General features: G+C 42.2%; 1 protein-coding gene across 6 annotated transcripts in view; it reads left to right on the top strand.

Moving 5' to 3' along the window:
• ADGRF5 (adhesion G protein-coupled receptor F5) overlaps positions 1–7577 on the top strand; it is a 102197-nt gene extending 94620 nt beyond the window's left edge. For 4 of the 6 annotated variants that reach the window (XM_003833195.5, XM_008958681.4, XM_008958680.4 and 1 more), the window contains 5 exons: positions 640–2034; positions 3260–3301; positions 3391–3450; positions 4110–4194; positions 6100–7577. In XM_003833195.5, coding sequence (XP_003833243.4) covers positions 640–2034; positions 3260–3301; positions 3391–3450; positions 4110–4194; positions 6100–6179 — 1662 coding nt within the window. In that variant the 3' untranslated portion in view covers positions 6180–7577. Of the gene's footprint in view, positions 1–639; positions 2035–3259; positions 3302–3390; positions 3451–4109; positions 4195–5387; positions 5455–6099 lie in introns of all 6 variants that reach the window. The other 2 variants (XM_034962219.3, XM_008958682.4) reach the window with 2 other exon arrangements.
• The last annotated feature ends 6922 nt before the right edge of the window (positions 7578–14499 follow it).

Below are 14499 nucleotides of genomic sequence, written 5' to 3'. Positions count from 1 at the left end.
AGGAAACAGGGCAGAGCCCAGTGAGAGCTGAAGACTTAGAGGCGGGACCAGTCAGCAGGAGCTATGGTCTTGGAAAGCCAGAGCTATAACCAGACATGTGCTCAGGAGAAAGGGGACTGCAGCAGGGAGAGCAGTGGACAGCAGGAAAGATGTATCTCCCCTTCCCAGGTCCAAGCAATTCTCCTGCTTCAGCCTCCCAAGTAGCTGGGATTACAGGCACTTTGGGAGGCTGAGGTGGATGGATCACCTGAGGTCAGGAGTTCAAGACCAGCCGGGCCAACATGGTGAAACCCCATCTCTACTAAAAATATAGGCTTAAGATTTAAAATAAAATAAAATAAAATAGTAAATATCCCTGCCAGCCTGCTGAATTGGCCTTAGAGAGTAGGGTGTGTAGTGGGTGTGACTCTCACTGTCACCATTGCTAAATGCTTACTGGCATCTTTCAGTCTTGGGGACCCATCCTTTGCTAAACTCTGCCATAAGAAGGTCATACATCCCCACTGCCTGTGATGTCTCATTTTTGTTTTCTCATTTCCTCTTACCTTTATGCAATCAGTTTCTAGGAAGATGTTGTTTTTTTCTTTTTTATGATTGAAAGAATTTGGTTAGTTTGACCCCATACCATTTCACTTTCAGCACGTGCTCTCTACGGTTAATGTCATCCTTGGCAAGCCCGTCTTGAACACCTGGAAGGTTTTACAACAGCAATGGACCAATCAGAGTTCACAGCTACTACATTCAGTGGAAAGATTTTCCCAAGCATTACAGTCAGGAGATAGCCCTCCTTTGTCCTTCTCCCAAACTAATGTGCAGATGAGCAGCATGGTAATCAAGTCCAGCCACCCAAAAACCTATCAACAGAGGTTTGTTTTCCCATACTTTGACCTCTGGGGCAATGTGGTCATTGACAAGAGCTATCTAGAAAACTTGCAGTCGGATTCGTCTGTTGTCACCATGGCTTTCCCAACTCTCCAAGCCATCCTTGCCCAGGATATCCAGGAAAATAACTTTGCAGAGAGCTTAGTGATGACAACCACTGTCAGCCACAATACGACTATGCCATTCAGGATTTCAATGACTTTTAAGAACAACAGCCCTTCAGGCGGCGAAACGAAGTGTGTCTTCTGGAACTTCAGGCTTGCCAACAACACAGGGGGGTGGGACAGCAGTGGGTGCTATGTCGAAGAAGGTGATGGGGACAATGTCACCTGTATCTGTGACCACCTAACATCATTCTCCATCCTCATGTCCCCTGACTCCCCAGATCCTAGTTCTCTCCTGGGAATACTCCTGGATATTATTTCTTATGTTGGGGTGGGCTTTTCCATCTTGAGCTTGGCAGCCTGTCTAGTTGTGGAAGCTGTGGTGTGGAAATCGGTGACCAAGAACCGGACTTCCTATATGCGCCACACCTGCATAGTGAATATCGCTGCCTCCCTTCTGGTCGCCAACACCTGGTTCATTGTGGTCGCTGCCATCCAGGACAATCGCTACATACTCTGCAAGACAGCCTGTGTGGCTGCCACCTTCTTCATCCACTTCTTCTACCTCAGCGTCTTCTTCTGGATGCTGACACTGGGCCTCATGCTGTTCTATCGCCTGGTTTTCATTCTGCACGAAACAAGCAGGTCCACTCAGAAAGCCATTGCCTTCTGTCTTGGCTATGGCTGCCCACTTGCCATCTCGGTCATCACGCTGGGAGCCACCCAGCCCCGGGAAGTCTATACGAGGAAGAATGTCTGTTGGCTCAACTGGGAGGACACCAAGGCCCTGCTGGCTTTCGCCATCCCAGCACTGATCATTGTGGTGGTGAACATAACCATCACTATTGTGGTCATCACCAAGATCCTGAGGCCTTCCATTGGAGACAAGCCATGCAAGCAGGAGAAGAGCAGCCTGTTTCAGATCAGCAAGAGCATTGGGGTCCTCACACCACTCTTGGGCCTCACTTGGGGTTTTGGTCTCACCACTGTGTTCCCAGGGACCAACCTTGTGTTCCATATCATATTTGCCATCCTCAATGTCTTCCAGGTGAGTTTTACAGTGCGGGGCTTTCAGGAAGATTTTATTCCTGTAGGACAAATTAATGATAGAAACACAAACAAGAGTAGGAATGGGGAAGGATTTCAGCCCAGAGGAAGCCTCAGCTCTAAAGAGCAGTAATAATGAGAACTCAATCAGATGGAAAGGACACATTCTTCTGATCCTATGGCACCTCATGCTTTTTATCACCTACATTATAATTTAGTGTCATTTGCCAGTCTCTGCTAAATACACTGATTACACTAGTAAAAGGAAAATCCCCATTTGTCTAAGATTATCTTGATGTAGTCTATTATCTCCTAAATGAAAATCCTGTCTTTGTGAGGATTTTGTGAGTGATGCCCCTTTCTTGTTCATCACTATACCTCTATGCCTGATAGAGACCTTGGTACAGAGTAGGTTCTCAATAACCATTTGAATGAAATAAATCCTATGTACCACATAGCAGCTTCTCTGGAAACATCAAAAATCGGAGAATGAATGTCCTGTGAATGCCAGACAATCTGCTTGATTATACTACAATGAAAAAACATCTTCTTTGCTCTCCTGCAGCACATAACTAACTATAGTGCAGGCCAGTTTGTTAGAAGAACTATAACAGAGGTATAGATAGCAAGCCTTTAAAGTACAAGGAAGGAAGTGGTTAATTCTGTTTCACCCAATGGAGAGGTGGTAAGGATAGAAAAAAACCTGCCCAAGGATTGAGGCCACTGTAAACTTGTGAAGAGGCAGAGGCTGGAGGCACACTCAAGATACTGCTTTCAGGATGCTTGTGCCAAGAACATATGAACTTTGATTTCTGCTACTGGGCCTGTGTCTCCAAGCTATGTAGTTCATATGTAATGACCTTCATGATATGCCTCATTTGGAAGGAACTAGTTATCCCACCCCATAGCCCAGATTCTTATCACAGCTATGTAAGGAATATTGTAGACACGAGAGGTGTATTAATAGCATAACCAACAGGACCTCCAGTTTTCAACTAAAAGAAAATTGGAAAATAGAAAATATCTTCCTAACATCATAACATTTAGAGTCCCTTGGTGTGGACCAAATGCCTCTCTTTGAACAGTATCATGTACTGGACTTATTCCATAAACTCAGAAGGAAAAAGAAGTAGTACAAATTTAACACCAGGTTAACAGTACTTCCTCTTTTGCTGGACAATAGACTATAATTAAAATGCACTTCTTTTCAATCTTTTTTTTCTCAGGGATTATTCATTTTACTCTTTGGATGCCTCTGGGATCTGAAGGTAAGAGCAATGAAAGTTTCATGTTTCTAGAAAAGTCTGAAGTGCTTGTGGCATGTTGAAGTTACGATAGCTTCTTTTTAACAATGCAGGTACAGGAAGCTTTGCTGAATAAGTTTTCATTGTCGAGATGGTCTTCACAGCACTCAAAGGTAAACCTTTTCTCTGCAGAGACTTTTCATTTTATAACATCATGTATTCCACTAGCATTCTGAAGTACAGAGTACTAAATTTTTTCTTTGAGATTTTGATCAATTAGGCTAAATATATTGCATCCTCAAACCTGTCTCCCTCAACAGCTGTATTTGGCATGGATCATTCCATTGTTTTTGCTTCTCAAGTCATTCTGTCTATTAAATAGAGCCATGGAGCTGTCATTGAGATGCTACTCCACATATTTAAATAGGGTTTAAAATAATATATGATATAAACTTAAGGTTGAAATCAAACTTTCAATGAGAAGCAATCTTCTGGGGGGATTCAAGGCATTAGAGAAAACAAGTTGAAGAATAATAATGGATAGAATTTTCTGTAGTTCATTTTGGAACACAACTATTGCCCTTGGATATATCTGACTGCCTTTCACGTGTCAGAAAATGCTAGAAGCCTAACAAACAATAAAACTTGTATTTGACAGTTATTTTTCTAATACAGATGATAAGATTCCAGTATTTTAATGTGACCTCTGGGAGTGGGACTAGAGATGCCGGCAGTGATCACTAGAGGGTGGAAAATCAATCCTTCTAGAGATGGAAACAGCTTTGGTCCAACAAATTTGCTTTGTGATTGTCCCTTTTTTTCTCTCTTCTAGTCAACATCCCTGGGTTCATCCACACCTGTGTTTTCTATGAGTTCTCCAATATCAAGGAGATTTAACAATTTGTTTGGTAAAACAGGTGAGTAGTGGCCTCTAGTTTCTCCCTGCTTGTCCAGAACACATTTGCTTAAATGGGGAGCCTCAACACCCCTACTCTTTCACCCCGCTCATGGCATTTACCTGAAATGTCCTCTTTTGGGGTAGAGGTTAAATAGAGGAACTTACATTTTCACAAATCACCAAAAAGTGGGTACAGAGGGCAGCTGCCTTTGCTAAGCAACTTATAATAACTCATAAAGAATAAGATTTGGAGAATCTAGACAATGATTTGGAGAGCTATCTGTCAAAATATCATCCATCAAAATGAGAATTGTAAATTGCTGGCCTTGTCAAACACAGAGTTCTTCTCAAATTATGTTAAATAAGAGTAGATAGGTCATGTTTCAGGGTTATGGGGCAGCAAAGAATACATTTAGAAAATCTTACTACAGGATCTCACTATGTAGGTTTGTTTTCCTTTTTTGTTCTTTCTATAAAGTGTGCTTGTGTTACACATGGAAGTGTATAGAACTGTGCATGCATTACGTAAGGGATCACCCAAGTTAGATATTCTATTAGAAATATTACCTCTCTGAACTCGCTTCCTCATTTATAAAATAGGGTAATAATTATGACTTCATAGAGTTGTAAGAATTAAATAAGCAAATATACATAAAGTGCTTAGTATGGCACATGGATTATAGTAATTACTCAGCATTCATGATGACGCCGATTGTTGTAGTGGTGGTGGTGCTGCTGATACTTCAGTCAACCCTGCTATTATTGATTAAATTGGCAAAGGCCACAGTATCTCACTGAAAAAAAAATATTCACAGTTAAATTTCTACCTTGGAGATATGAAATGAATGGAATTAATAACTTGGGGCAACAGACCTCAGCTATTCTAGCAAATTGAAACCCCTGTCCCCACGCCATCATCCCTTCCCCAGAGGAAAATAAGCCCCAGGATTTCTTCTAGCTTTTTGGAACTGAACAGATCTCACAAATGCAGAGTTGAGAAATGCATCAACATTCCAGATGAAGGCTTTTCATATACAAGCAAATTTTGTGAATTCCTATAACTGTTAAAACTCCACAGGACTTGGGTTTTTTTCTGCTTCAATTTGATGAATTACTTATGAAACTGGTGGACCTTCACTTCTGATTATGAAAGTCCCAACTGGGCATGTTTGGGGGCCCCATAAGCACCGTAACTTTGGTTTATGTTGTCAGCAGCCCCTAAGATCCCCCCAGGCCATGACGGAAACCTTGTTAGCAGTGGCGGTTCAGCAATCTGATGGTAGGGTGGGCACTTCAACCCTTTTCTTGACTGACACACACTCTCCACCCGCTCCCTGTGCACAGTCCCCACCTCCCTGCAGACACAAGCCTGTGCAGTTGCTCCGAGGCTGCCTTCCTTGCTGCGCTGATTCTCAGCAGTTCTGTTGACATTCCTGACTCCTGCTTCTTTTCTGGTCCTGCTTTTTCTCCCCCTATAATTTTCTCTTTCCTTTCCCTTTTCTCTCTTTACAAACCTCCACCTTCAGTAGAGCCTCTAGGTCCCTCCCAAGAGCTTCCCCAAGTCACCACAACCCAAGAGGACCAGGGAGATTCCCTCATGCAGATGTTCCCAGACCATGCATGTGATGGCATGTGCAGGGCTTTCCACCTTGAGATCTTCCTGTCCTCTGTAGAAACCTGGCTGCTGGTATGATGTGAAGTAGTGACTGCTTGTTGGCTGCCATGCATGCATGAGAACGACAGCTCTGTTAGTTCTCTGGCATTTCTGGGTCTTGGGAGGAGGGCAGGTATGGGTTGGTTTCCAGGCATGGCGGAGCTTACCTGGCGCCTGGACCGCTGCTCCCCTGGGTCCCTTAGGAGATGTTCACACCCCAGAGTTCATGATGGCTTGTCTTCAAGGCTGAGTTGCTGCTCTGTTTTTCAGGAACGTATAATGTTTCCACCCCAGAAGCAACCAGCTCATCCCTGGAAAACTCATCCAGTGCTTCTTCGTTGCTCAACTAAGAACAGGATAATCCAACCTACGTGACCTCCCGGGGACAGTGGCTGTACTTTTAAAAAGAGATCCTTGCAAAGCAATGGGGAACGTGTTCTCGGGGCAGGTTTCCGGGAGCAGATGCCAAAAAGACTTTTTCATAGAGAAGAGGCTTTCTTTTGTAAAGACAGACTAAAAATAATTGTTATGTTTCTGTTTGTTCCTTCCCCCTCCCCCTTGTGTGATACCACATGTGTATAGTATTTAAGTGAAACTCAAGCCCTCAAGGCCCAACTTCTCTGTCTATATTGTAATATAGAATTTCGAAGAGACATTTTCACTTTTTAAACATTGGGCACAAAGATAAGCTTTGATTAAAGTAGTAAGTAAAAGGCTACCTAGGAAATACTTCAGTGAATTCTAAGAAGGAAGGAAGGAAGAAAGGAAGGAAAGAAGGGAGGGAAACAGGGAGAAAGGGAAAAAGAAGAAAAAGAGAAAGATGAAAATAGGAACAAATAAAGACAAACAACATTAAGGGCCACATTGTAAGATTTCCATGTTAATGATCTAATATAATCACTCAGTGCAACATTGAGAATTTTTTTTTAATGGCTCAAAAATGGAAACTGAAAGTAAGTCATGGGGAATGAATACTTTGGGCAGTATCTTCCTGATGTCTTCTTAGCTAAGAGGAGGAAAAAAAGGCTGAAAAAATAGGGAGGAAATTCCTTCATCAGAACGACTTCAAGTGGATAACAATATTTATAAGAAATGAATGGAAGGAAATATGATCCTCCTGAGGCTAACTTTGTATGTTAAGGTTTGAACTGAGTGAATGTATCTGCAGAGGAAGTATTATAAAGATATGTCATTAGATCCAAGTGCTGATTAAATTTTTATAGTTTATCAGAAAAGCCTTATATTTTAGTTTGTTCCACATTTTGAAAGCAAAAAATATACATTTTATATACCCTTCAATTGCCAAATTTGATATATTGCACTGAAGACAGACCCTGTCATATATTTAATGGCTTCAAGCAGGTACTTCTCTGTGCATTATAGAATAGATTTTAATAATCTTATAGCATTGTATATTATTATTGCGTTGTCACTGTTATTATTATTGTGGATAATGGCCCTTGGTGTGTTGCATAGCTCCCTATGTATTCTCTGTTTCCATCTTTAAGTTCCCAGACCAATATACATTAAGAGTTTTGCATGGTCTAAGTTGTGTTTATTCCAACCACTTGGAAAGCTCCTGGAAAGAAATTTTACATTCGGTTGTTCTGTGCTCCTAATGACACTTGACCTTGTTGAACAAATGGCAGAGCCTTTCCCAAGGATTTGATTGTTTGTGAATTATCTGCATGTGTGCTTTTTTTTGGTGTGTATTTCATTAAAAAATATAAATATTTATGAAAATTGCATCCATATTAGAGTTAACCATGTACTATTGATACAGCAACGCTACATTGCAAATAAAAGTCCGATCCCAAAAGGAGAATGAGACAAAAATAGAGATGTGGGGCTACTCAGGATGTGTGGGCTGTGTGGCAACATAAATGGGTCCAGTTGTTAGGAAGATGGGGCAAAAGAGGCTGAGATTCAATAGCCATTTCTTTATTGAGGTTCAAAGGAGTTTTCTTTTAATATTTTAACTCTTTAAAATATCTTCTTTTTATTTTTAGTTTTAAATTCTACTTAAATTCTACTTCTGCCTCTCTTTTCTTCATGGGGAAGGAGAGGTATGGGACAGAGGTGGGACAGTTAATGTAAATGAACTCTTTATTTCTACCTATTCACAAATGACATAGACATCTACTCCCACATTTGCCTGAGAATTGTCACATCCCAGTCCCAAATGAAAGGTGCATTACTGAAAGTCCCTAAAGGAAATCATTGCTGTGGTATAAGTGCATGCCATGTTCTTCAGGAATGATCAACTTTGGGCAGAGCTTGGTACTAAGAAGATGGAGACAGAGGTTGGATTGAGGGAAATCCCTTGAATTAGAATTAGAGAAAGAAGGCCTTTGACTGATTTGGTTCCTGGAGTTATATCAAGAAGAATGGAACCCGGCTTGTAGCACAAGGCTAGCAGGGCTATCTTGACATGACCAATCAAGGAAAGCACACAGTATCAGGAGCAGGATGTGGTTGTCATGTTCAAAAATTCAGTGGGACAAGAAACGCTGAACTTCCACCCACTTCAGCCAGGATCCCTTGGGGAATTACTGTGTTCAACCCTGTGAAGGGAACTTTCATTATAGCAGGAGCCTGTGGGAGTTACACAGGATGTGGATCTGGCCCACTGCTCCATTCGTTAACTGGGGCATGTTTCCTTATCCCCAACACACACAAATACACACATGCACACATGCACACATGTGCACATACATGCATGCATGTGCTTCACCCTTTCAAGCCACAGCACTGGGTCCAAATTCCAGAAAAGCTACGAAAGCAAATAATTGGAGAAACACTTGTTGGTTTTCTGCCCACTGCAATACACATTAGCCCAGCCACTACCCTTTCCCAAGAAAATCCTAAAATCAACAGTAGAATTCAAAATTGTAGAAGAGCAGTTATGAAGCTGAGAATTTTATGAATGCAGGAGCCTCACTTGGCCCTGAGGTTGCCATCTCTCAATCAGCAATGATTACAAAGCTATTAGTAGCAGATTTCTGAGAATGAAGGCACAGTAAGTTGTGCGATCTACTTTGTTCGTAAGGTGCCCAGTGCTTCCCTGTGTTCCTAACATCTCTCAGTGTATAAAGACCATTCCCTGGGCCTAAACTTTCTTGCATTAGGAGCTTTCCATTAAGTCCGTTTCTTGCAAAGGGCTTTGTCCTAATGCGTCAGAGTCTGTGAGGTTAGAACATTCACAAATGAGCAGTTAATACAGATTACAGGAATATTCTCTGGGAATATTCTAGGTCCAGACTAACACATCATCTCCTGAGTAAGCCAGATGTCTGCCATCCTCCTCCCCCATTTCTTATTGTTTGCATGGGGAAATGGTTAAATAAATGTCTGTGGGATTTTCAGGATGTAGGTTGCTAAGGCCAGAAATTAAGAAAGACTGTGGGAAGTCACGGCCTTTTGTGGTTTGTACAGAGAATTTCAAAGAGACCCATGTTGGAATGCTTCAGAAAAAAAAAAAAAGTTACATGGAGATGAGAAAGATTACAGCAATTAGCAAATATAGAAAGGAGGTGTGGGTGAGTTATTGAGGTGAATGAAGCAGGAAGTCACAATCATTTGAAGACAAAAAGAAATAGGTGGTCCTAGAAATGCCAGGTAGGTGGAATGCATTTATTTTGTGCCATGTGATGGTGAAGTCAAATAAGTCCTCCTCATCCCAAAGAGAAAACCCAGTGACCCAGGCCAGTAAAAGTCTGATTCTTCAAGTGTTCAAAACGAAGGTGGAACTTACAGGGAACATACCTTTTGATTGTGTTTTTAAAAGGGCAACGGGAATGGTGTCTCATCATTTCAAGAGGACGGTAGTTCAGCTTTAATATTAGGTTCTGTTGGTTTCTAAAATTATGACTTGGGATTTAAAATCACATCATGTATGCCAGTACACAGCTGTGCTTCCTTTCCATTCCATAACAAGGAAATATCTAATGAGATACCGTGAGCTGTCTTTGTAGTAATTGTCTGCCTTCTTGCAATGTGGTGCTGCTGCTGCTCAGGCTTCTGCATGTCACCCAGAATGCCCCTCCATTCTCCAAACAGCGAACGATCCTTTCTATCTTCCAGGCATGGGGGAGGCCGGCAGCTCGCCGCTGAACTCAACTGGCTGTCAGGGCTGATGGCTTCCCTCACCTCATCTGCACTCCTAAGCCGTGTGCAAAGATCCAGCACATTATAGAAGGTTTAAACAAGGGTCCTTGAAGTAAAGTTTTCAGAACCAAATGTCTAGCAAATAAACAGATGCCTGTTCCAACATTTGTGTGAGGATGACTCGAAATTTTCATTGACAGCTGAAAATAGAGCCCTCATGTCCTATAGATGAATATAAAGGATGTGAGGGCTCTATTTATCCTCTAGCACATTCTAGACGGAAACCAAGTTTCCCACTGTTAGTGAATGTGGAGTGGACAGAAGAAGAAAAGAGGGGAGATGGGCCAACTCCCGAAGCCCGCTCTGTGCCAGACCAGTCCTTATCTCCAAATATCATCTCTATGTGTTAGGGGTGGGCGTGGGGGCCTTGGTCGTGGTGTCCTACGATTCAGACACAGCCGTCCTGTCTATTCTTAAATGATTTTATGCACACCCATTTTTCCCCTTTTACCTGCAAACTTTGAAATGAAGTTGAAAGGCCACCAGTGTCCATGACAGGTCCCTCTGCACACATGGGTCCTGGTTAGGAGATACATGAGCCTGTTCCCACTGCAGGGTTTTTATTCTCTCATGCAGAGCCAAGTGAAGGATGCCGGTGACTACTGAGGCCCAAACACAACAAACCCAGAAGCCTGGGGGGAAAAAATGGCTTTATTCTCAGCATGAAAGGCAAGAGGACCTGACTGGGCAAGTGGTGGGCAGATTGCTGTCACGGCCCACTTCCGATGACATTAAACAGCAAAACCCAGGAATGACTCTGGGCCCTGCCTTTTTCGGATTTTGATTGGTACCATCCTGGGTCTTCCATCCTGCCAGCCAGCGGGCACCCCAGCAGTTGTGGGAAGAGGAATTTGACTTTGATTAACCGAGAAAAACTGTGCACGCGTTTTCTGTTTTTTTCTGGAACTGTGAGGGTTTTCCCATGCCGCAGGGGCTCCCTCACAGTTGTCCTATGCCAAGCATTCCCGACAGGAATCTCCAGCTGGGTTGGAGTGACAGCTGGCCTCCAGCACCGCAGCTCCGCAACCACCGCTGGCGTCTCCTGAGGCTCGCGCGCCCCCTGCTGGGCCTGAGAGGAGGCGTCCCCGCTGCGGTCCGGCTTCAGGAAGCCGGTGGGAGGCAGAGTCAGTCCCGCGGATGACGCGCCCAACGGGCTAGGTTCAGGAAGTAATTTGATCATATGGACAGAGCGAAGGTCAAGGCATAGTGGATAACAGAAACCAGGAATGAAAAAAATCTCTTTCACTCCCGCCTCCTAACACTTTTATATTATGATCCTTGCAGAGGAAAGGGTAGTCAGAAAGCAACGTAGGACTGTGGAGGGAGGGAAATCCCAGTCATGTAGTTTCAGTGTGTGAAAGGCAAAGGAAATTTCAGGCCCCCAATTCACTATGCAAAAAGGAAAAAATTAAGATGGAAGCTGAGTCATGCAAGAAACAGCCTTTTCCGTCTGTTGCTAAGCGAATAGCTAACAGATGAAAGGCCAGATACCTCCACAGATAGCTACGCTAGGTTCACCTTTTATGTAAAGTGCCGATTTACTGAGATGAATACATCACTGACTATTCCTCTACCTGCTCCTTTTCTCCTGCAATGCATGGATTATGCATTGTGACCATACCCTCCCTCTTCGCCTCCACTTTTCCCCTTTAAATACTGAAGCCCTCAAAATATCTTTGCAGAAAAACAGACCACAGACTGTCTCTGTGATTCTGTGTTCCTTTCTTCCAGTCGTGTTCTTAACCTTGGCAAAATAAACTTCTAAGTTGATTGAGACCTGTCTCAGAGACTGTTCGGTTTACAAGTGTGCATTGCACATCCGCAGGCAGGCATACATTTCTGAGGCATACTCGCTGGGATAGCTCCTTCCTTTCTCTGTCCCCCCTCACTGACTGAATCTCATTTATGGCACTAACAACAAAACTGAAAGCCCCAGAAATGATCTGGTTCACCCATTCCAGATAGGTTGCTGGAAGGTCGTTTGAGGAAGAAAAATGGGTGCCTTCCATGTTTCATGGGAACCTAATACTTTTTCTATCAAGGCAGCTGCAAAAGGATTAACATAGGTGGCCCTATTCCCTTTCCTAATTCATCCATTCAAAGCCACTGCTGGCCTGGATTTTCATTTTCAATCCATGATGAATCTGCAGATGAATCTGCAGCTATCCCAGGGCAATCTGACAGACCAGCCAGCAGCTGAGGCTGGATGACAAGTTCCTACCCTAGCTTCTGAGCACACATTGCTAACGTGTGATCCGAGAAGACCCAGGAGAAGTCAACAGGGCCAACTGCCAGCAGGGTTGGTCCTTGGAGTAGAGGGACAAGCTGAAATGGCCTTAAGTAATAAGGCAGACAGCTTCCCAGTTTGGGGGGATGTCACGCACCTTGGCCTGTTGCTCCTATCCCCTCGGAATAGCTCTCACACCTTCTCCCTCATGTTGGACATTCCTTTTACAAAAACAGAAATCTCAAGGACAGATAAGGTTAAGAAGGTTAATCTCAGGTTAATCTCAAGGAGAGAAAAGGTATGCAAAGATACTTCTGGGTGAAACACAGTAACTTAAATTTACCCTCGAATGAAAATGGCTGGTAACTATATAACTATGTTAACCAACAGTTTTTGAGCCCTTGCTGTGTACCTGGTCCTGTTCTAAGATTTTTATGTGTATAATTTCATTTAAACTCTACAGCAAACCAAAAGTAACTAAATATTCTTTTTCTTTGCATTTTTAGACGAAAAAACTAAGCACAGAGAGGTAAATAACTTGTCCACAGTCACACAGCTGATGACCAGTAGAACCAGGATCTAAGTGCAGTGTCTGACCTAGAACATGGGCATGTATCCACCTCCTTATGTTGCTTCTCTATGCAACCTGATGCCAGTTACTTGCTTAAAAGTAGGCTTCCATAGCAGGAAAAGTTTCAAATGCACAAAATGAGAGGGGAGAACAATGGTGACAGAGAGGGTGGAGGAGTTAAGGCTTCTCCCAGCTTCAACTCACTTTATAATTCTACCTTGGGGCAGCCCAGGACATAATGACCAATGTTCTGGGCAAACTTCAGAGTGTGCCTGCTTCCTTTTTAAGTCTCTGATGAAACATCAAAGAATTCCTGCTGTGTTGCTTTATTGAAAGTAGATCTCAACTTAGCTATCTCAACCCCCCAGCTTGAGTCTTCATTCAAGTGAGCTTCTTGTAAGGTCTCAATCACCAGTGTTGTTGTTTTTATTTTCGTCTCGGATCTATCAAGAATTCTCAGAGTGTTGGATGGCATTTAGACATGTAGGAAGAAAATATGGCTTCCCAGAAATGAAGAGTGATTCTGAGGCTATGTTTAAACATATCAAGTGGAGAATTGGGACATTTGTCCTAATACATTTAGCTAAGTCATGATTTTCCTTATGATATGCAGACTGAAACAGCAGCTGATTTGCTACTTGAATGCTTTGCACTCTTTGCTTCATTTTGCATGGACAGGTGTATTGGGCTGTTCTTCAGCATTGATTGACAGCCAGTTTGGTAAATGTGGTATGGTGGTTAAGAGCATTGGTTCTAGAGCCAAACTGCGTGCTTTTCAATTGGAGGTCCACCACTTCTTAGTTTGACTTTTGGTAAAATAAATCTTTCTGCCTCAATTTACACTATGTGAAAGGAGATAATAATGGTACAGGCTCCATGGGTTGTTATAAAATTCTTATAAAGCCTACAAAATCATATCTGGCATGCAATTATTGCAGAATAAAGTTAGCCTTTATTATTTTGCATCATACTGTGTGTGCATAAAAATTATAGTAGATATGTATCATACACACATATATACATCACGCATCACGACTTAGCCAAATTAGGGCAAATGTTTCAATTCTCCACTTGATATATTTAAACACAGCCTCAGAATCACACTTCATTTCTGAGAAGTCATATTTTCTTCCTATGTGTCTAAATAATATCCAACACTCAGAATTCTTGATAGATCTTGGTAGAACTCAGATTTAGACACCAGTTCTATTCAGAATCAAACTACATATGCCTTTTACATTTTCACATTTAATTCATGGTTAAGAGCTTTTGAGAGTAACATCAAAGGTATGTGACATCCTAAATCATAACTTTATCAAGGTTTGAGTTTAAATCATGCTCATTAGGAAGCCAGAATGGGTGAATAATTCACATAACAAGTTTGTGAGCCTGGTTAACTTCCCTATGTCTGCATTTCAAATCAGTTTTGGTAATCGTACATATTACATAATTTTATTTAATTTTCAAACTAATTTCATTATTTCTTTTCTTTACAGATTAGCCAATTATGCACTATAACAGTGGTGTTAATTAAGGCTTTCTCAGTTAAAGGTAACAGAACCACATTCAAACTAATTTAAGCAAAAGTGGGCACTTACCATATAATGGGAAAGATACTAGATTGGTACACCTTCAGGTACAGCTAGATTCAAGTGCCCAAACAGTGTTCTCAGAGTTCTGGCTCTTCCTTTTATGTTGTTGCCTC

Source organism: Pan paniscus, chromosome 5 (assembly GCF_029289425.2).
Source record: "Pan paniscus chromosome 5, NHGRI_mPanPan1-v2.0_pri, whole genome shotgun sequence".
NCBI lineage: Eukaryota > Metazoa > Chordata > Mammalia > Primates > Hominidae > Pan > Pan paniscus.
This window is presented reverse-complemented; position numbering and strand designations above follow the sequence as displayed.